Here is a 23,661-nt window from a genome sequence, read left to right as displayed (position 1 = left end):
GGCTTCTGTGTTCTGGACATGGCTCTCTTGCCTCTCAACCAAGTCTGTCTGCCTCTGCTCTTGCCTGGATCCTTCTGCCTCTCATGAATGACCCAAGCCTGGACCTGCTTCCAAAAAGTATGGGAGCATATTGATTGTATGAAAAAATTAACAACTTACCAAGCTGTTTTTTTCATTCATCAACTCGTGACTTTGTTTGGTGTTCAGTATCTATGAAATGGTCCAAGGGACAGTGGCGAAACAGTGACAGCATCCTTGGCAGCTAAAGGCCATTAATGCAGATGGACAGTGAAAGGGGGCCAATTTGTGCCAAATAAAACAGAGTGTAGCTGAAATTGGTGGAAGCCTGAATGGTTTGCACCAGCTCAAGGTAGAGTGGAGGGAAGTGAGAGGGGGGCCAATGAAAGGACAGAGCGTGGGCGAGCAAATGGAAAGAGGTAAAAACCGACTACACCACATTGATTAATGGAGTATTTTTTTTTTGCAACTAATTTTGAGATGGTAAATAATTAACAACACTGTTTTGCAACATATAGACCTACTGAAAGAATTATGTTAGGTTTTACGTCAGAAAAGTTGTTTTCATAAAAAGCCCTTAGACCCCCCCCCCCCCCCCCCCCAAAAAAAAAGAAAAATTGGTAGTGGTCAAACATTTTTCCAGACCACATCGAGATGATTGTGTTTGCTTTATTAAAAAAAAAAAAAAAAAATTTGAGAAGTATTTTTAAAATGAAACAAAAAAATATTCTACGCAGTTTCTTGGTGATACAGCCTGATAGTTACCTGACCAGTTCCAAATTGCTAATTCACAATATGTTTAATTTTCTCATTATTTTAGTTGTGTTTCAGTTTGCAACATTTCACCTCTCTTGTTCTAGACATCTCTATTTATTGGTGTGAGGGGTCAGCACAACCAAAGCGCGAGAGTTTCCGAAAGGACCTTACAAGGAGGAGTAAGGAGAACCTTCCGCAGTGACTGGTACAAACTCCATACATGGCTGGAGTATTCACTGTCGAAAGATTCAGCTTACCATTTTGCCTGTAGGCAAAATGTTTTAACCTCACTTGAGGGCTATTATTGGAAAAAGGCAACAATAAAGGACAGTGGTTTTTGTTCTCATGCAAGATCTGAAAGTCTTGTAAATGGAAAGTTTGCATGGACAGAAAACAAAGAAATGATGCAAAAAATGCATCAATGTTTAAAAATAATGGAGGATGAGGAAAAGAAACAGGTAACTGAAAATCAGTTATATCTTAAAAAACTAGGTGAGATCCTTGTTCCGACTGCCACAGAAAACATAGCACAATGGGATCACAGGGAATGCCCTGATATCCATCCATGTTAGAGTTGCTAGGTAAGCCAAATCCTGGGATTAGAAAAAGACTAGAACAACAAGCTAAATATACAAAATACACCAGCAAAACTATCCAAAATGAAATACTTGAATGCCTGGCTGGAATGGTTAAAGAGGAAATTTTCCAAGAGGTCAAACGGAGTAAATGTCATGAGCACTTTCTTGAGTTTGAAGCGGCAGAACAAATGGATGTTGCAGCTTTAGGTCACAAGATTATAAGCTTTCTTAGAATGCATGGGAATGAATAAAAGCAAAACCTTGTGCCCCACGCATGACTGGCACGGCAGTCATGCGTGGGACACATGCAGGTGTGAAAACTAAAATAAAACAAGTAGCCAAACATGTCTTCTATGTTCCCTGCAGGGCACATTCCTTAAACTTGGTTGTCGTAGAAGTTGTAAAACGTGTGGCAGATGCAGGAAACTTTTTCTCCTTGTTAGAACAAATGCATGTATTCTTGTCTGGCTCATATGCACAGAGCAGATGGCTGGAAGTATAGCAAGAGAAGTTTGATGGTGCACCATGGGAGCTTCTACAGCTAAGTGATACATGTTGGGCTTGTAGGCACATGTCGCAGTGTTATGGAAAGGTTGCCTGCAATAGTGCAGGTGCTTTAAGAAATTGCATCTGAGAACCAGCCACAAAAAGCTGTTGAAGTAAGAGGGATTTTGGCTAAGACTGATTTGCAGGATCTCTTGTTCTTTTCCAAAAGGCACTAGGTGATGCTAAATATTTATCAGACATGATAAAACAGTGGACTATTCCAAGGTTGTTAAACTTAATGAGTCACTTAAGGATACACCTGTATTGTAGTGATGACTCTTTTGAGGAACTGTGGCGTGAAACAATCAATTTATGTCAATGCAGTAACATTGATATAACTCAACAAAAACCAAAGTGGTCAAGATTGGTAACAAAGGCACCTAAACCATCCATCCTCTTCCTCCTATCCGGGGTCGGGTCGTGGGGGTAGCAGCTTCAGTAGGGAGGCCCAGACGTCCCTCTCCCCAGCCACTTGGGCCAGCTCCTCCGGGGGAATCCCAAGGCGTTCCCAGGCCAGCCGGGAGACATAGTCCCTCCAGCGTGTCCTGGGTCTCCCTCTGGGCCTCCTCCTGGTGGGACGTGCCCGGAACACCTCACCAGGGAGGCGTCCAGGAGGCATCCTGACCAGATGCCCGAGACACCTCAACAAAGTTATGAATAGAATCGGTGACAAAGGGCAACCTTGGCGGAGTCCAACTCTCACCGGAAACGAGTCCGACTTACTGCAATGCGGACCAGACTCTGACACCGGTCGTACAGAGACCTGACAGCCCTTATTAAAGATCCCGGTTCTCCATACTCCCGGAGTACCCGCTACAGGATCCCTCGAGGGACACGAATGCCTTCTCCATCCAGATTTTTTGACCAATCTGTACAATCTGACCAAATCTGTATAATCTGATTGAATTTGACTTTGGAAAGTGCCTTGAGATGACATGTTTCATGAATTGACGATATAGAAATAAAATAAAATTGAGTCTACTTAGTGGCAGCATAAGGTTGAGGTGGAAAAGTCATCTTGAGTAGCATTTTGCATATATAATATATATATATATATATATATAATATATATATGATATATATATATATTATATGTATGTATGTTATGTATGTATGTATGTATTATATATGTGTATATATATAGTATGTATGTATGTATGTGTCTATATATGTGTATATATATCTCTCTATGTGTGTATGTCTGCTGTTCTCTCTCTATGTTGTATGTCTGTATCTCTGTTTCTATCTGTCTGTATGTCTGTTCTATCTGTGTCTGTCTGTCTCTGTGTCTCTCTATCTCTCTCTCTATCTCTCTCTCTCTCTCTTGTGTCCTGTCTGTCTCTCTCCTCTCTCTCTCTCTCTCTTATATATGTGATATGTATGTATGTATGTCTGTATATATATATATATATATATATATATATATATATATATATATATATATATATATATATATATATATATATATATATATATGTGTGTGTGTGTGTGTGTGTGTAGACAAATCTGATGTATGTTGCCACCCTTGGAAAAGTCTTGCCTCTTATTTGCCACCCCATAATTTTCTTTTCTAGAATAGGACTGATGAGTTTAGCTTACAAATAACTGCACAAATGAAATTAAATATAATACCTTATCTTTCTGTTTATCTCCTATCTAGAAAAATCGATGCAGTTATGCCAAACATCACTGCATCTTGCTTATTCTAGCAAACATGCATGCAGAAATGCTTCTCAGTAACTCAGTCTTCTCTATCCTATCTGATGTTTCATTATTTTGTACCAAGACAAGCTTGCTGCGTTGTTTTCTGAGAAAAAATCCGTTCTTGAGACAACCAAAGCCTGGTGACATGTAATATATAAATAAAACAAATTGAATTGAACTTTTTCAGAAATATTTTCACAGCGTCAAAATACCTTCATAATGCCCAGAGAATATTAGCTCTACAAAAGTAAAAAAAAAAAAAAAAAAAACGTAAACTGACAATTCCAGACAATTTGACTTAAGGCAATGATACATGTCTTGTGACTTTATTTCATGTTTTCTCCTAACCATAAATCATGATTATAAAAAAATTTAATCTTAATTGTAAAAACTTAGTTTTCAAGAAAGATATACAATCAAATTGAAATCCATTATTGTCGTTCCAAATTCAACTACATGTAAAGGAGAGTAAATGAAGACGTAACCTTAAACACATTTGATTGCATTTCTAAATCCAACAAAAGATCTTGTTTGCATTAAGAGGAATAAAGTGACACTGACATGTATAAGCAGATAGGTTTGTATTTTGGGGGGGGGGGGGTCAAGCCACAACCATTTCTTTATTAAAGGGTAGTCTAAGATTTATCACTTCTGTGAATCACCGGTTTGTGTGCCAAAAGATTCTGTTCTCTGGAATCAAGATGAACAGGAACAAGCAAAATAAAAAACCCACAAACGTAGCACCTTGCAAAAGTATGTATCTGTTGATGATCTTCACAGTTTCTCATGTTACAGCAAACGTCTGTCATGATCTGTGGGTGTGCCTGTTTTTGAGTTTCATTTCATGTCTCATTAGTTCATTCCTTTACTCATATAATCTGTTAAATTTTTTTCCCCCTGTGTTTCCTCCCTGCCTGCCCCTGTACTTAGCTTGTAATACTTCAGCTTGTAATACTATTGTAATACTATTCACCCACAACTGCTAGCTGATAAGCTTCTTAGTGAGATTCAACTTGATGCATACATATTGCAGCAGCTTAGTGCTCTCTCGGGCAGCGTTATGTTTGGCTGCTTGTGTAAGGCAAGGCAAGTTTATTTATACAGCACTTTTCAGAAAAGGCAATCCAAAGTGTGTATGTCTTGTTTGATGGCCCATATTATTGGTGTGGGCGGAGGAACAAAATCTTCAGCCGAAAGACCTCCTGAAGATCGGAATCTGTTACGGACAAAGCATTACAACAAAGTTTCAGCACCTGTTTAATATCATGATGGACATAGCAAGAGGTTCTGACTACTGACAGGGTTAAAGTATTAATCCTTTATTGTCCTAGAAAGAACCAACACAGAACACAAGTTAGACTTTCCTGCAGAGAAGGGGAGAGGGCCAGGCGGAGAATTGTACTCCCTAAGAGTGTCTGCACTCAACTCCGTCGGGCCTCTCTGTCTTCTGCTTTTTATTGTCTTTCACACAAAGAGGGCTCAGGAGTCCACACAAGGAAGAGGGATACAGTGTCATCCCTGTGGTGATCAGTCACCTGCAACCGCACATCTGGATAAGCTAGACATTTCTTATCTAGCAGAACAGTTCACCCGTTGTTCTCCCTGTTTGAAGTTAAATGCAGCGGAACATTCCTGCAAGCCAACTCCAAACACGCCAATGCCTGTAACGTAATGAAAATAAAACGATCACATTTATATTTTCCTAACAATTATTTTGATAGACACAACTAGGATATTTTTGAACATCGGGACCTGGGGGTATTTACAGACAGTGTACCATGCTACATTGAATTACTGTATAGACACTGTGACTGCAGAAAAATGCATCAAGGACTTCCCCAACCAGAAACCCGAGATAACTCAGGAGGTCAAGCAACTGCTAAAACCAGGAAAAACTGCCTTCAGGCCTGGGGAAAGGGCTGTTTGCAGCATCAAGAATCAAGAATAAATAGTCTTTATTATCATTATGTGTTTCCATCCATCCATCCACTTTCTAACACGTCTATCCCCTGTGGGGTACTGCGCCTATCTCCAGCTGTCAATGGCAAAGGCAAGACAAGGCAAATTTATTTGTATAGCACATTTCAGTACAGAAACAATGCAAAGTGCTTTACATGATTAAAATATAGGAATAAAATGTAGACACAAAATAAACATGGGAGAATAGAAACTTCTAGCAAACATTAAAAACAGTTGGACTACAAATACTACAATGGGCGAGAGGCAGGGTACACCCTGGACAAGTCACCAGCCTATTGCAAGGTTCATTATGTGTTACCATAATGACATTTTTGTTGAAACAGACACCGGCTTAGGGTGCACACAGATTACACACAACACGAAGACGCAACAATACATAATCTTTAAAAAAAATATTTTTTTCTGAAAGCAGTTGATTGTACTGAACAACACTCCCAGGAAACCTCACAGGAGATCCGCACATATGCTCAGTTTGTTTTAACACTCATTTGCAATTTGACAGAAAACAAAGTAAGCTTAGAGTTTTAAACCTTCAAACAGGAAACAGGCCTAAGAAAAGGCAGAAATTCAGTTCTCCAGTGATCCAGCAGGCCGAATGGTTTGGAGACAGGCTGCAACAAAAGCCTAAGCAGCCAGATAAAAATCAACCTTCTCACAATGTAAAACCAAAAGGTCAAATTGGTAAAAGATGGAGCCATTCCCAAGGAATGATCAAAAAGGAAAACTTTGAAAGTATCTGCAAAGATTTTCTCACAGAGTTCACCGCATGTTTAACAAAATTAAACAGTCAGCTGATCGAATCCAAAACCAACCCCAAAACTTATCACGCCCCAGTGTATGATAAGGTTTCTAACATGGTTTATTCTGCTTTAACCCTTTCTTATTGTTTTGGGACTTAAGTAATGATGAAGGTTAAACAACAGTTTTACGATGGTGTCTACCAATTTTGGATTTGAAATTTTGTGTATGTATGTATATATATTTTGATTAGGGTCAGTCGTCTGCCAGACCTGCCTCAATCCTGCCAGAGACAAGCTTCTGATTGAACTGAACTTTGAATGAAATGTTTTCTTGTCCACAGGAGCCCAGTTGATGGTGATCAACCACTTTATTTTGTCTTTTTGTTTCTTTGTGTGTACAAAGAATAAAAATGGTTCCCATTTTAAATATCCACAAGCCCGGACAAATGGATACAAACATTCCTTTCATCCCTCTGCTGTCCAGCTGCTAAACGCTACCAGGAAAAGCAGATAGTCACACGTTGCATACATATAGGCCTTTGCTTTATTCATTCTCTGCGCTGCACATATTTCTATATATTTATTCACCTTACTTTTATATTTTATGTGTTTCTTGTGTTTTTATGTGTGAAGTGTGAATGTTTATTATTACTACTGCACAAAAATTGCCCATAATGGGACAAATAAAAGTTACTACTACTACTACTACATAGTTCCTTAGCTTCTTTTCATCTTAATTTTGCTTAGTAGTTTTAGTTATGTTTCACTAGCCGAGTGAAATAGTGTTAATTCAGATAAACAGCATTCTATAGTGATTTTCTCTGGATGTAAATTTTATGTCTGTTAATAAATTCTTGAACTAGAAGAGAAGCTGTCCCTCCTTTATTCTTTATGTGTGCAGAGTTTGCTGTTAAAAGAACGCCAGTGCTTGAATCATTCCTTTCAATGATTGTCCTAGTATCAGCTGTCTGAGCTGATATTCACCGGACAATACCTAACAGACCGAGTGTTATTTATTAAACATTAAATAACTTGAAACAGTGTGTAATATCACAACATTGTCCATTACGGATCCAATTACGGTTAGTGGCTTCTTGGAAGTACTTTTCTCCCTCCTGTGCATCCATCCATCAATCCATCCATCCATTTTCTGACCCACTTAATCCCTCATGTGGTCGCGGGGGTGCTGGTGCCTATCTCCAGCGTTCACTGGGTGAGAGGTGGGGTTCACCCTGACAGGTTGCCAGTCTGTCGCAGGGCAGCATTAAGACAGACAGGACAAACAACCATTCACGCACACACTCACACCTAAGGACAAAATAGAGAGGCCAATTAACCTAACGGTCATGTTTTTGGACTCTGGGAGGAAGCCGGCGTACCCGGAGAGAACCCACGCATGCACAGGGAGAACATGCAAACTCCATGCAGAAAGACCCAGGGTTGGATATGAACCCAGAACTGCAAGGCAGTTCTTGTTGCAAGGCAGCAGTGCTACCCACTGCGTCACTGTGTAGCCCGGTAAAACACTCTTTATGACTAATTTTTAGAGAAAAACACTGTGGTGAAAATGGTCTTACTTTAATCTTCTTTTGACTAATATAAGTTACACTACAGATGGAAAGGATGGACTATTGTCAAATTAGACAATGTGACATAATAAGGACATGATATCACAAAGATAGTGGGCTACTTCTCTAGCCTCGTGAGACCACCCTGATCTCGCGAGCTTTCAAGGTTTCACTCGCAGATCAGTCTGGCTACTCTCCGTTAAAGAAAATTTGGAGCCGTTCACCAAACGAACGTCCAATCAGCGTTGGCTTTGAGGCGGGTTGAGGTGTGACGCAACGAGAAGCGCGACAGTTCAGTCTAAAGAACATGGCGGCTTCAGCTGATGAAACTAGCGTTAGCGTGGCTATCGAGCAAGTTTTATCGGAATTACAGAATATTTCTTTGCTGAGCTAACGAGCCTTTACCTGCAGCAGCAAGAGTAGCTTGGCTTGTGGTTGTGTTTTCGTCGTCGCTCTGTTACGAGCGACGACGAATCTGATTGGTTCATTTGGCCCGTCTATCACCAACATAGGCCAATCAGCTAACCAGTATTTTCGCCCCTTCCCAAAGTTACTTCAACGGAAGGTTTCCAGATGGATATGCGGAGCAAATCTATCTGGCGGAGTCAGGTAACTACTTCTCTACCTCCACTGAGAGGGAGACGTCCACTATGGAGACAAAGAACTGGATCTGAGTTTCACAACAGCTGCCCTTCACTACATACTGGAATGGATAGAAAAGCCAAGGAAAACACAGGGAGATAGTACGGTCTGATGCTCACCGCCGGTAGCTCCACATCCGAGGAACATATCTGTTCCTACACGTGAACATGAGCCGCCTTACATCATCCCTCACTCACAAACACCGCCAGCCCCCCTTCTCTCTTTTTTCCGCTCTCCGCCGAAGTCCTGTCCGCGCGGATGAGTTTAAAGCCGTCCAGGGAAACCACTGAGTCCGGGACAAATCCATCTAACCACATCTCCATGAAGCACATGATACTTGCGTCCCTGTACCTCCTCTGGAAACGGGTTAATGCTGCGAGCTCGTCAGTCTTGTTGCGGAGAGATCTTTCATTTCCCATGACAACCGATGGTAAATAAATTTTCCTCCTCTTCGTCCTGCCACCTGTGCAACCTCTCCGTTTCCTCCGTATGTCTGCAGGGATGTCTGATATCTCAGTGTGATGGGGAGCCGGGCCGCTGCGCGTAGGGTCCCGAAGTCCAAGGAGCTGCTCCCCCGTGTAAACAATGGGACGTCCGGAGTCGCGGACAAAGGGGTCTTCCCTTAGCCTCGTGAGACCATCCTGATCTCGCGAGCTTTCAAGGTTTCACTCGCAGATCAGTCTGGCTACCCTCCGTTAAAGAAAATTTGGAGCCGTTCACCAAACAAACGTCCAATCAGCGTTGGCTTTGAGGCGGGTTGAGGTGTGACGCAACGAGGAGCGACAGTTCAGTCTAAAGAACATGGCGGCTTCAGCCGATAAAACTAGCGTTAGCGTGGCTATCGAGCAAGTTTTATCGGAATTACAGAGTATTTATTTGCTGAGCTAACGAGCCTTTACCTGCAGCAGCAAGAGTAGCTTGGCTTGTGGTTGTGTTTTCGTCGTCGCTCTGTTACGAGCGACGACGAATCTGATTGGTTTATTTGGCCCGTCTATCACCAACATAGGCCAATCAGCTAACCAGTATTTTCGCTCCTTCCCAAAATTACTTCAACGGAAGGTTTCCAGATGGATATGCGGAGCAAATCTATCTGGCGGAGTCAGGTAAGTCTTCCTTTGCAGCATCAAAAAGTGCTGAAAGTAGGAGAAAGCTCAGCACTACAGTCCCAAAAGTTGGCTTCCTCTGTGCACATACTGTAAGTTCCGAAAACCAGATACGGTATTCACTAATAGAAAAACACTTCAAAAAACACTATAAAGAAGAGAAAGTAAAAAAAGAGAAGACAGAGCCGACGTAACAGGCTTATTACCATGATTTAGAAGAATTAAATATTCAGCTCTATTTAACATATTTTTTAATGACATTTTGACAAGCAATTTAGTGTCCACATTTTTAAATAATTGCCATCATGAACAACACTGATTAATCATTTGCAGTCCTATACTTGAGTCATTTCTTAGTTGGCCGTTTTTTATGTTTACTTGAGAATGTGGAAGCAGTGCTCTGGAGTAGAATTTTTGGCTACCCACCCCTTCATATTTGTAAACCACAACCATTAAACTAAGACACATGTCCTTTCAGTCATTTTCAAATGTCCAAACTAATGAACTATATTCCTGTAATCACTTCAAAAGTACACAGATTTGGGAAATTACACAATTGACACAATTCATAGAAGAAGAAAACAAAACTTTGGCTAGAAAGGAACACTTGATATGCTAATTTTAGCTTGTGCATAGACTAAATAAAGGTTTTCCTAAACTTGTATACAACATGGGCTGTTCAGTTAAGAACAATCTCCAAAATAACCGTCTACGTGGGTAAAGTTAACTAAAATTATACTTTTGTCACTTGAAAATTTTAGTTAAACAGAACAGCCGCTGTCTGTATTGATTGTGTGTGAATTAGGTTAGCTTAAACTTTTAGCTAACTTATAATGGTAATTTTTTTTCCAATGCATACAAAAACAGTAAGAATAAATAAGTATGTATCACATCTACTGAAAAATAATTCTGCTTAAAAATATCCTGGTAATTTTAGTTTTGTTGTCACGAGGATGTTAGCAAATGAAAGTAGGGTTATTACTTCCAAGCAGTAATCGCGTCTTTGTGGTGAGTCATGCGCAGTTGCACAAGGAGGAATATGGAATTGACATAATAACGAATAAGGAAAGCAACTTTGGACAATATTAATTTGCCTAAATACTCATTTAGTTCCAAAGTGACAGGATTTCATTGAATTAATTAGCTAATCTTTAGTTGTATTAAACTCTCTTGTTTAAATACAACAAAACCTCCCTCTGTTTAGCATAAACATAACATTTTAAGTATTAATCTGAACATCAAACAGTTACATAAAACAAGCAATGTTGCAAATTCATTTTTTAGAGTGTAAGACTGGACAATAAATAAAAAAACTAGAATTAGAAAGACCACCCCAAAAACAGAGCTAAATCTGAGAAACTGAAACCTGAGCAAGTTTGGATAAGTTCCATATAACACGTTTTAGTTGGCAGCAAAATGTGTTTATAGTACACCGACACCGGGTCTGGCACCAAGCCTACCAAACAGACCCAAAAGGCAGTTCAGAGGTCTGCAACTACTCGCACTTTTTTTCAAACAGTTTTTAAAATTCTGTTATCCAAAGCCGGACTGGCGATCAGGTGGCATTACCCGGTGGGCCAACACACTTTTTGGGTCTGCCCCATTAAGACATGTCATAATTTCATCAAAAAAACAGTTTATTTATTTAATAAGTTATTCTAATGTGGAAATAAAATTGTATTCTCAATGGCCTGTGATGCACTGGCGACCTGTCCAAGATGGACCCTACCTCACTCCCAGTGACAGCTGGAGATAGCCCTGCAGGTATAGAACAGCAGCTATAGAAAATGCATAGATGGATAGATGTTATTTTAAGTGTTATGAACCAGTTAAAAATACAGTTTATTGAAAAAAATAGGGGAACATGAACTCTCTTCAATTTTGAAGTAGTCAAAAAATCAACACAACAGAAAAGAGGAGAAAATAATTACAAATTGTGGAAACTAAAAGGTTTTGCAGACTTCAAACAACTACAAAACTGACGAGTTTTTAAGAAACTCATCTTTCTTACTTCTTACCCCCCATGTGTGACTGAGCATCACACGAGGGACAAAGGGCCACCAGCTCAGACAAAGGGAGCCTCCAGAGTATTTAGGAGGAGGAGCAAACAAAGGTGCGGCAGCAGTCATGTAGTTGAAACCAGGAAATCATTCATGGTTACCTGATCAGTATAGTCAATAGCTGCAGGGTGAATACCATGACAGTTCTGTACTTTTGGTATCCTGTAAGTGGTCATGGAACATCACACCTGACAGCAACAGAATGCAGAAGCTGCACCATGAATTTTTCAACAAAGCAACATTTTCTGCAAAAAATGGACACAACTAAAGGACAATTTTAGACATTGGGCAGTCTGGGCAGCAGTTGGAGCGCCACTCTGCCACGGTTGGACAAAGGTATGTCGTTTTTTTGCATTCTCTCTACATCAGGGGTTCCCAAACTTCTCAACCTGCAACCCCCAAAATAACAGCAGACCCTTTGTTAAAATGAGGAATTTTGAGAATCTTGTAAAGTTATACTTTATTATCAGTTAAATAAAAAAGGAAATACTAAATAATTTTAGCAAATCGGAATCAAATTATTGTTAGTGTCAAAACTTTGAAACAGCTGTGTGACTTTATTCTTGTAATATTACAACTTTATTCTGAAAATGTTATTTATTCTTGTACACCTAATATTATGATTTTATTCTCACAATAAAAAAGAAAATGTATATTATGGCCATTTTAGATAATAGAAAATAAATTGCTTATAATAAAATCTTGAGATTAATTTCACATATTTGCACACAAAAAAACTTTTTTCTGATGTCAAAAAGTTGGATCATGTCACGACCCTCACAAGGTGTCACCCCCTGGAGGGTCCTGACCCTCATGTTGGTAATCCCTGCTCCGCATGTGTACGGTCATGTAGAGCAGGAATTCCCATCAAGAAAGAAGCAGAGAATAAGGAAACACTGTTAAAGGTTTACTGAACAACAGGAAAGAAGAAGGTACAACATCATTAAATTTATTCTAACAGATACTTTAAAGGTGAATGGTGGCCTGTTGGTTAGAGCAGTGTGCCTGTATTATGAGAAAGGCTGCAAGCTTCCAGTTTGAACCCCACAGACTACGAGTCCTTGAGGAAGACCCTTGGCCCTCGATTGCTCTCCTGGCGCAGCCCACTGATCCCTAAGGGATGGGTTGAATGCAGAAATACAGAAGGCAATTTTGTTGAAATGTACAGTTGCAATGGGAACTAAACATTTTTTTCAAAAGGCATTTTAATAACTTCCTACCGTCTCCAGGTGTCAGTGAAAAAGAGTTAAAACATTTCTTCAAAGGTTATATATCTTTTATCTCCTTTTCAGACAGAAAATGGAGAACGGTGACAGACCTGCAGAAAACAAGAGGTATTTTGGGTTTTCACGGCGCCACACCTTCTTCATCCTTCTGGTTCTCGGAGTCGTGCTCTTTTTCTACTACTCTAGCGTAAAGGACATGGCGCCCGAGTGGAACCCTCAACAGTGGATGCAAAGTCATTCTACAAAACTATTCATCCCATTCAGAAAACAAAGCACCATCTCCAACAACACCAGTAGATCCACAGCTGAGCCGACAGCTGCTGCTTCTACTGGGTTGACACGTGAAACGACCACAGCTCAACTTCCTCAAAATACAAGCATCTCACCAAAAGACAAACCAACCACCCAACGGCAGAGGAGCGTTTCTTCACCGGTGCCTGAGAAGATGCTAACAACCCAAGCTAGCAGACGGACAGCGGTTCCCTACGTATCTCCTGGACCGTACCTGGTGGAGTACCCCTATGAGTACCACTTCACCATGAACGAGCCACTGAAATGTGAGCAGGAGAAGCCGTTCGTGGTTCTCATCGTCCAGGTGGCGCCACGCAACCGAGCTCACCGTGACGTCATCCGCAGCACCTGGGGCAGCGAGAAGCTGGTTGAGGGTCAGGAGGTGAGGCTCTTCTTCTTACTGGGGATGCAGACTGGAGACGATGCACAGCAGGTCCACCAGCAGCTGCTGCAGGAGAGCAAAGAACATCACGACCTCATCCAGAGCGACTTTGTGGACTGCTACAAGAACCTGACCATAAAGACCATGGTGATGCTGGAGTGGCTGAACTCTTTCTGCTCCAGCGCCCCTTTTGCCATGAAAATTGATTCAGACATGTTCCTGAACGTTCCCAATCTTGTTGCCTTGCTCCTAAAAGCCCCGAGGACAAACTACATGACCGGCCTAGTGGCGCATGGAGGACAAGTCTTAAGGAATCCCAATTCCAAATGGTACATGCCTGTTGACCTTGTCAGTGATGCTTATTACCCTCCCTACGCTTTGGGTCTGGGCTACATCTTGTCTTTGGACCTCACCAAAAAGCTCATTCAGGCGTCCAGACATGTTAAAGCTCTTTATATTGAAGACGTATATTTGGGCTTCTGTATGAAGCACCTGGGTATCCTCCCAACAGACCCTCCAAATGGGTTCTACTTCCATGTTTTTCCTCGGAGGTACAGCCGCTGTGATTACTCCAGGTTAATCGCCACCACAACTCAGGAAAATATGGATCGCGTACAGATTTGGAGAGACTTTAAAAAACCGGGTCGGTACTGTTGATCTGAGAAAAAGTTATAAATTATATTGTTTGAAAATAAACGCAGAATTTGTTCAGCAGTTCATGTTTACATATTTACATATTAGCTTGACTAGGAAAAAAAGAGCCATGGTTACCATTAAAAATTGATGATACATTTATTGTTTGTGTTAAAGACAGGATTCAGGACTCGGTTGTCTCGCCTTAGATGAAGTCTAACGCTGTTCACATTGGTTAGTTTATTTGTTTACACACATTTATTTAATTTGTGTAAACACTTCTGACAACCTCCTCCTAACACTGGAACATCAATCCCTGTCATCGCTGCTTGGGGAGGTCTTTATCTGGTTGAAACAAGTTTCATATTCTGTCTCCAAATTAGCAGTTCGATCAATACCAGCGCCGCTCTCCTGGACTGAAGGCTGAATTTAAACAAAACATAATTGTTCTTTAACATCACGACGCTCACGTTGACAACTCTCAGGTTTTTACAGAGTTTGTTACTGACTTAGAGAGCAAAGAAACTAGATGCTGTTTAGGCCAGAAAAACAACGTTTTACTTTTTATGCTTGATCGGTTTCACTGCCTCTCACTGCTAAAGATTAACGTTCAGGATCATGGTTATCCGGATGTTAATCAGGATAACCATGATGTTGTTTTCTGTTCTACTTGTGGTCCGCTTCTCTTACTGGCTTCCATGTTTGTAGGCTGCTGCTCTTTTGCCAAGATAAAATACCCAATTATGTGCTTTGTTTTTGAAGCCTGGGAACTTTCATGTGATTGGCTCAGGAACCAGGAAGTAAACACGAGCTACACTCTGAAGTAGTTCTGGACCGTATCTCCAGCTTTGAAAGGAGAAAAACGTGAGTAAGACATTGTTGATGGAGAGGACGGATTGTTTGTAGGGAATGTTACTTCTATCCCAGGTGACCGATGATAATGATTTAGGTAGATTTTAAGGTAAATATCTTACTTAGAGCTCCTTTAAGGAACCACGACATGCAGTTTTTCCAGATAAAAAATAGCCATAATTCTTTCAAATAAGTGGCTCACTGAGGGTGATGATGACTTTTTATTGCTTTTAAACTATTCTTTTTACAATAATACTAAAAATGTGGTTAGGGTCTTTCCATTTGGCAAAAATATAGGTTTAGCTTTTGTAGAATCCGCCAGTTTTTAATGACCTTCCAAAGATGAGAGGTTTGTTCCTAGTAATTCATGTATTAATGTGTAAAAAATATTAAACTCCTTTATTTCCTCCCTGCACTCCAATGATAAATGATGAATACTGTTTTATTTTATAAATCAAGACATTTATCAAATGGCTGTTTCATAATGTTCCCATTTTATAATGTTTTTGCTTCTTTTGGGTGGTGCAATATTGGCAAAATGAAAATATGATGTAAGAAAATAGTTGATTTTATTTCAGGATTTATTTTAAAATAAATGATGATGCTCTATGTTGGCAGGTGAACACAGGCCCACGTTTTTTTTCTTTGCCTCCTTAATACGTTTCAGTCCAACATATTATTTGGCCTCATCATTTCAATTGGCTTGCAACCAGGAAACTTGACAATCAATGTTCCCCTAGAGAAAAGCCAGGCTGCCATTCCCCATACTTTATGTAGAAAACTCAACATTTAAAGAAAACATCTGTATCCATTTTTACGACATTTTGAGCGAGAAACTAATTTATTAGTTTCGCCAAAGATTTCAGTGTCACATGTTCTACATTGTTCCATTCCGTCTGTGTTCATTCCCCATATTGAAAGTGAGAAATTAACCATTTTAGTATTGTTGTAACGATACCGATACCAGTATCGGACGGGGACCAGATCCAGCACTAAAATGGTGGTATCGGTATTGGCGAGTACCAACAAATAGGGCACCGATACCATTTTGATGTTTGTATGTCAATTGAACGCAGCTTTCGCTCTCCTGACCAGTATTATACATGTTATATAAGTTCATGAAAGTTGCACTATTTTGGCATTTGAGAGCCAAAATTCAGGGTTTAAAAGAGACTATTCAATTATCAATGTAAGCAAGCAGCATTCACTCCTGGAGAAGCGTAGAGCCACAGTTGTCAGAGTCGTCTGCATTGTTGATGGCTTTGCAGCAATCCCTCAGACTGAGCAAGCATGGTGCGACAGTGGAAAGAAAAACTCCCCTTTAACAGGGAGGAGAACCTCCAGCAGGACCAGAACCAGGCTCAGTGTGAACTCTCATCTGCCTCAACCGACTGGGGGTTACAGAAGACAGAGCAGAGACACACCAAGAGAGACAAACAAGCACAGAAGCACACATTGGTCCAGTAATCTGTTCTACATTAGATGGCAATAGCGGGTGAGCCGTCTTCTCTGGATGATGTCACAGCTAACAGAACGCAAGACCAGGTGTACCTACTATGAAGATAAAAGAGAGAGAACAACAAGTTAAAAGCTGAAATGACGATAAGCAATGCAAAACTGGAGAATAGTAGAACTCGGCAGAGTGAGAGAAATAGACCCTAATGTCCTCCGGTAGCCTAAGCCTATAGCAGCATAACTATAGAGGTAGCTCAGGGTAACATGAGCCACTCTAACTATAAGCTTTGTCAAAAAGGAAAGTTTTAAGATTAGTCTTAAACGTAGACGGGGTGTCTGCCTCACGGACCAAAACTGGGAGTTGGTTCCACAGGAGAGGAGCCTGATAGCTAAAGGATCTGCCTCCCATTCTACTTTTAGAGACTCTAGGAACCACCAGCAGACCTGCAGTCTGAGAGCGAAGTGCTCTGTTAGGAACATACGGGGTAATCAGAGCTCTGATATATGATGGAGCTTGATTATTAAGGGCTTTATACGTTAGAAGAATTTAAAATTCTATTCTTGATTTAACAGGAAGCCAATGAAGGGAAGCTAAAATTGGAGAAATATGATCCCTCTTGTTGATTTTCATCAGAACTCTTGCCGCAGCATTTTGGATCAGCTGAAGACTTTGAACTGCATTTTGTGGACTTCCTGATAGTAAAGAATTACAATAGTCCAGTCTTGAAGTCACAAATGCATGGACTACTTTTTCAGCATCACCCCTGGACAGAATGTTTCTAATTTTGGCGATATTCCGGAGGTGAAAAAAGGAAACTCTGGAAACCTATTTAATATGGGATTTAAATGACATGTCTTGGTCAAAAATAACACCAAGATTTTTTACTTTATTCCCAGAGGCCAAGTTAATGCCATCCAGATTAAGTGATTGATTAAGAAGTTTATTTTTGAGGACTCTGGTCCAAAGATTACAACTTCTGTCTTGTCAGAATTTAAATTTAAAGTCATCCAGTTTTTGATGTCATCAAGACATGACTGCAGTCGAAGTAACTGATTGGATTCATCAGGATTTATGGATAAATATAGCTGAGTGTCATCAGCATAACAGTGGAAATTAATCCCATGTTGTCTGATAATTTTGCCAATCGGAAGCATATATATAGTAAAGAGAATTGGTCCAAGGACTGAATCCTGTGCTACTCCACAGGTGACCCTAGAGTTTGAAGAAGATTTATTATTAACATGAACAAAGTGGAATCTGTCCGATAGATAAGATTTAAACTAGCCTAATGCTTTCCCCTTAATCCCTACAGTATGCTCAAGTCTTTGTAGGAGAATATTGTGACTGTATCAAATGCAGCACTGAGATCTAACAGGACAAGTACAGACACAAGTCCATTATCTGAAGCCATGAAAATATAATTAGTGACCTTCACCAGAGCTGTTTCAGTGCTATGATGAGCTCTGAAGCCTGACTGAAACTCCACAAGTAGGTCATTACTTTGTAAATGTTTACAAAGTTGATTAGCAACTACTTTCTCAAAAATTTTAGATAAGAAAAGAACATTAGATATAGGTCTGTAATTTACTAACTCATCTTGATTGAAGAGAAGGTTTCTTAAGTAAAGGTTTAATAACAGCTACTTTAAAAGCCTGTGGTACATATCCATTTACTAAGGACAGATTAATCATGTCTAAAATAGTGCCACTGATCAGAGGGAATATCTCCTTAAACAACTTGGTTGGGATTGAGTCTAACATACAGGTAGAAGGTTTAGATGAAGCTAAAATTTTAGATAGCTTAGAAATCTCTACTGCTTCTAAACAGTTCAGACACTGCGCAGGTTCTAAAGATTCCTCCAACGCTGCCGCACTTACTGAGGACGAGGTAATCATGTTTGGCAGGATGCCAATTATTTTATTTTTAATGGAATCTATGGAATCATTTTTATTTATGAAGAATCCCATAAAATCATCACTGCTAAGAGCTAAGGGAATGGATGGATCAACAGAGCTGTGGCTCTGGGTAAGTTTGGCAACTGTACTGAAGAGTTGGATTATTTTTATTCTCCTCAAATAATGATGAAAAATATGCTGCTCTAACTCTGCGAAGGGTCTTGTTATACAACAATAGACTGTTCTTCCAGATTAAGTAGGATTCCTCTTGGTGTGTAGAGCACCATTTTCTCTCCAATTTCCTAACATTGTGCTTCGAGGAACGCAGCTCTGAATTAAACCAGGGAGCCAGCTTCCTGTAAATAATCACCTTCTTTTTCAAGGGAGCTATATTGTCTAATGCAGAACGCAATGAGGAAGTCACACCGTTAACAAAGACATATATTTGTGAGTGGGAAGAAACAACATTGCTGCTATCTGCAGGGCATTTCTGCAATACTGAAGATATTAAAAGGGGGACAGACTCTTTAAAGTTTGATGCAGCATTGTCTGATAAAGATCCACTATAATGGAACCCTCTTTTCGAGGTAGAGAACTCAGTTAGATTAAACTCAAATGTTATTAAAAAATGGTCAGATAGGACAGGGTAGTGAGGAAATACTGTTACCTCTTCACAATCAATGCCATTTGTCAGCACAAGGTCTAAAGTATGGAGCCAAGAGTGCGTCAGTTCATGCACATTTTAAGCAAAACCAATAAAATCTAGGATAGTTTTAAAGGCTACACTAAGGTTATCACATTCTGTGTCAAAATGAATGTTTAATAGCAGCTACCTTAAAAACCTGTGGTACCTATCCATTAACTAAAGATAGATTAAATGTGGGGATTTAATTTTTCTCTTTGCTTTTGGTTTCCTTCAGTCTAGTTTGTATTTCTTGCACTAGAGGAAAGCACTCCTTAATTACAAATAGAAATTGTGTGCTTGATTGATTAATTGGTTGATTGACTGACTCCTGGAAAACATCCCATTGTCCTCCAGAGCTCTGGGTTTGTTTTTTGTTGTGGGCGCTTTTGCTGAGGCTCCCTCCTTCTTCCTTGATGGGGTTGTTTTTTCTTTGTTCTTGACTTACTGAGGGCATCTGGAATCTGCTCATTGATGCAGGTATGTATTAGATTCTTGTTTCTAGTTACGTTTTTTTCCCTCTGTGTTTCCTCCCGGTCTGCCACGTTGTTATGCTACTCGTTCAATTTACCTATGTCAGGTAATTATCCCTCATGCCACTCACCTTTTTCCTCATTATTTAAGGTCCTCTTGGTTCTTTGTTGGATTCTAAGTTGGTCCTGTCTCCTTGACTTTTCCACATTTGTAAGTTTAAGTTAATTATTAAAAGGTACTGCTCTTCATTATGGCTGTGCCTCGCTCCTGTCACACTTTGGGTCATAAACCACATTGAATCATGATAGTTATATGTAATATTCTGGGTTCTGTTTTGGTTTGTTTATTTGATCAGTTAGTCCTCTCTCCTACCTCAGGTTCTGTTTCAGTTCTGTCTTGTCTGGATTCTTGTTTAGCTTATGTACTGTTTTAGTTATCCTGTCTCTGTATTAGTTCTGGTTTCCTTCATGTTCTCTGTTAGTTTGGTCCTTATGTAATTTTGGTTCTGTTGTCATCTAGCTTAGTTTCTGTCCCCTTCCACTAGTCCTGTCAGCTTTTCATTCACTCCCCTTTCCTTGATCATTTCCACCTGTTTGGCTTAATAAGTTTTCACTCTGCTCACCTGTTCATCTGCCTATTTATAGTTCAGTTCCCTGCTCCTTGCCAGAACGTCACGTGTCATGTCCAGGTCCTCATTCATCTGGTAAGAGCTCTCCAGCATTCTGTATTCTCCCTGATTACCTAATCTGACCTGTTTGCCTGTTCTTGAGTCTGCCCAGTTCCTGTCAGTTTTTTGGTTTTGTGCTTGGATGTCTGCTCTGTACCCAGCTTGGATTGTTTTTTTTTTGCCTGCCTGCCTGCCTGATCCACCCCATCATCATTTCAATAAATCATGTTAAGCATAAGCTCAAGTGTCTGGCTGAATACCAGGTTCATCTTCTACTGCAATCATTACAGTTATATATTCACAAATGTTTGGAGTCAACATAAATCCTCTCTAAAATGCCCTGCTGGGCTCCTGAAAAAAGTGATAATCTCGGCCCTTACATGCTTTAATAGTTAGTGGAATGATGAGGAAAGAATTATAACCAACATAGCAGGACTTACACTGCCTTATTGCTGTATAACTGCAGTTGGCTGTGAAACAGACTTCTTTTCCTACAAACTCCAACAGCGAGTCTCTTGTAGCATTTAAGATGATATTTTGGTTTGTATGTCGAAGACATAAAGATTAGAGATTTTTGCTTGGAAGTGCTACTTCTCCATGGAGGGGGGGTGGGGGGGTGGGGGGGAGATGTGATGTATCTTACAACCTCTGTTGTAGCAGCACCCAGTGCAGAAAACCATCACACCACCTGTCTGGCAACAAAAAGTGTAGCACTGGAGCCCTAAAATTCTTCCCTCTGCTTTGATCCTTTAAGTTAACCAAGATCAGTTTCATCATTTCAATCTGAAAAACTCACATAGAAAGAAAAGGCAATTAGAAGAATTTTATTGATACAATATTTTAAGAGTTTGGCGGTCAGACCTCGGCAGGAAAAATTCACGCTGAATTATACTTCAATATGCATAAGCAGGCGTATGAGAATAGGGATATTTCCCCCCAGGTCTGAAACTGGTGGTGGAGTGGAGATAAACAAAGTTTGTTCAGTCCATATGATGAACTGTTTGAGCTAGATGTCCAACTTGATAAACACAGGTTTTCATGAACTGTCCATGATGAGCAAGCATGAAGCGACTGTGGAGAGGAAAAACTCCCCTTTGGGAAGAAACCTCTGGCAGAACCAGGCTCAGCATGGCGGTCTTCTGCCGGACCGTTTTTAGGAGTGACTGGGAATTCCATAAGAGTCCAGGAGGAATTACACTCTGATAGGGACGAGGTTGAAGGAGGACCGTAGGAAAGCCAGGCGGAGCTTGGTACGATGGTGGAGAAGGGATGGAGGTGGGTTGAAACCGGTCGACAGAGTCCAAACCGGACACGCGCAGCCACCGCTTGCTCGCTGAGCAGAAGGCCGAGACGAGGATGTGGAGTTTTTTTTAAGATGAACCCAGGATGCTGATTGGCTTTGAGGAGGAGCAGTTCAAAGCTGATTGGCTTGCGTCGGAGGCGGATGAGTCCCTGATTGATGGAGGTAGGCAATAGAGTTTCTTCAGTCTGAATTTTCGCTTAAGCTGCATTAGAACAGCTTCTGGCAGAGAACTAGAGGCATTCTCCCCCTTTTTAATGCAGTTCTTTACAGTTGCATAATCTTTGCGACTTGCATGCGTTTCCTTTCAAAGGTCTGAAAGATCCACTTGGATGGAATCCAGTCTTTTCAGAAGTTTTTTTCTAGGGCAGTGCCTATTTATCTGTTTAGCATCTCAGTTTTTTCCATTTTTGACATAAATGCCGTTGTACAGGGATATCAAACTCATTTTGGTTTAGGGGCCGCATTCATCTTAATCTGATCTCAAGAGGGCCACACGAGTAAACTCATTGCAAGATTAAATAGAACTAATAAAAGTGGACTTGTTGTTGATTTTTATATTAAATGAATTTCACTTTTACACAATATATTATGAATAACCTCAGCGTTTATAAAAAAAAAAGTATGTACAATTTCAACAATACTTTTACTCAGTTAAACATTTACTTGTGCATTATGCATAAGAACTGATCATAGTGATTGTACAATGTTGAAAAACATTTATTCAAATTTTTTGGAACTTAAAAACACTGTCCTGGATGACAAAATACATTAAACAGATAAAAATTAAGAAATGATTTAAAATCAATATTCCACATCTGAAGCTCAGTGCTACCATCTGCTGATTAAAACACAGCGCCCCTCGTGGACAATATAGGAACTGCAGATTTTCAACTAAACGAAGTACATGTTTTTTTAATAATTGTTTTATCATTGGGCTGCACAGTGGAGCCGTGGGTAGCACTGTTGCCTTGCAGCAAGAAGGTTCTGGGTTCAAATCCAACCCTGGGCCTTTCTGCATGGTCCCACAGTCCAAAGACATGACTGTTAGGTTAATTGGCCTCTCTAAAATCATCCTTAGGTGTGCGTGAATGAATGAACGGTTGTTTGTCCTGTTTGTCTCTGTGTTGCCCTGCGACAGACTGGTGACCTGTCCAGGGTGAACAGGGTGTCAAGTGAACGCTGGAGATAGGCACCAGCAACCTCCGCGACCCCATGAGGGATTAAGCGGGTCAGAAAATGGATGGATGTTTTATCATTCTCTTCCTTTTATCTCCTCTTTCTTTCACCTTTTCTTTTTTTCTTCTTGTTCTACCTTTCCTCTCCTACTTTCCCATTGTAGTGTCCATATCGTTTGAGATATTCCCCGCATGAATCATAATAAAACTATTTACATTCATAAATCAAGCGGAGCACTATGGCAAAAGCAGTTCTGCTCCACTTGTGAAAGTAAAATCTGATGAGCTCTTTTTGGCATTAAGACAACAATTCTTATTGCCACATTGCCAGACAGGACACTGGATAAAAAAAGATTAATAAATAAATAAAAAAAAAAATTTATTTATTTGGTTTGAATAATGATTCATTTAGCCACCAGGCCGGACTAAATTGTTTGGCAGGCCGTAAGCGGGCCGTATGTTTGACACCCCTGCCGTAGTACCTGACACCACTAAGTTCGATTTATTTACTCTCTGTATTAATCAAGAGCTTTTTTAAGCAGTTTAGAATTCTTCAACAAAATGAATCTATATTATATGTTAAAAACTTATCCTCAGATCATTAAACTTCTTTGAAAATCTTCTGGAGGTGTGATCGCTGACTCAGCTATGCTCCCAACTTGATATTTGCTGTAAGATGGAGCTTGATTAATTTATTTGTTTTATTTTCAGTCTCAGATCTTTTGTTTTTAAATCTGAAATGGGTTTATAGTCAAACTGTAAACATATTTGCAGGTTCAGATCTTTGTGCCCAGACTGGCTGGGCGGGTGGAGCGAGGGGGGAATCTACAGTGTGGAAGCATGGAGGGCAGCAACATGGCCAGGTCGTCTGCCGCTGTCATGTTGCTCTCAGGAAATTAAAAAAGGTTTAAGTTCAGATTGTATATGAAC

General features: G+C 40.2%; 1 protein-coding gene across 1 annotated transcript; it reads left to right on the top strand.

Annotated features, from left to right (window-relative positions):
• The first annotated feature begins 11,826 nt into the window (after positions 1–11,826).
• Positions 11,827–15,067, top strand: LOC105918864 (beta-1,3-galactosyltransferase 1-like). Its single transcript, XM_036135864.1, has 2 exons — positions 11,827–12,031; positions 12,988–15,067. The coding sequence occupies exon 2, from the start codon at positions 12,995–12,997 to the stop codon at positions 14,249–14,251; it is 1,257 nt and encodes a 418-aa protein (XP_035991757.1). The 5' UTR covers positions 11,827–12,031; positions 12,988–12,994; the 3' UTR covers positions 14,252–15,067.
• The last annotated feature ends 8,594 nt before the right edge of the window (positions 15,068–23,661 follow it).

The sequence above is a fragment of the Fundulus heteroclitus genome, chromosome 4, assembly GCF_011125445.2.
Source record: "Fundulus heteroclitus isolate FHET01 chromosome 4, MU-UCD_Fhet_4.1, whole genome shotgun sequence".
NCBI lineage: Eukaryota > Metazoa > Chordata > Actinopteri > Cyprinodontiformes > Fundulidae > Fundulus > Fundulus heteroclitus.
The sequence above is the reverse complement of the archived record's forward strand: the minus strand, read 5'-3'. Positions and strand labels throughout refer to the sequence as shown.

Excerpts from the sequence above, each read along its gene's own strand:
- LOC105918864 (XM_036135864.1), top strand. The coding sequence starts at position 12,995 with ATGGAGAACGGTGACAGACCTGCAGAAAACAAGAGGTATTTTGGGTTT.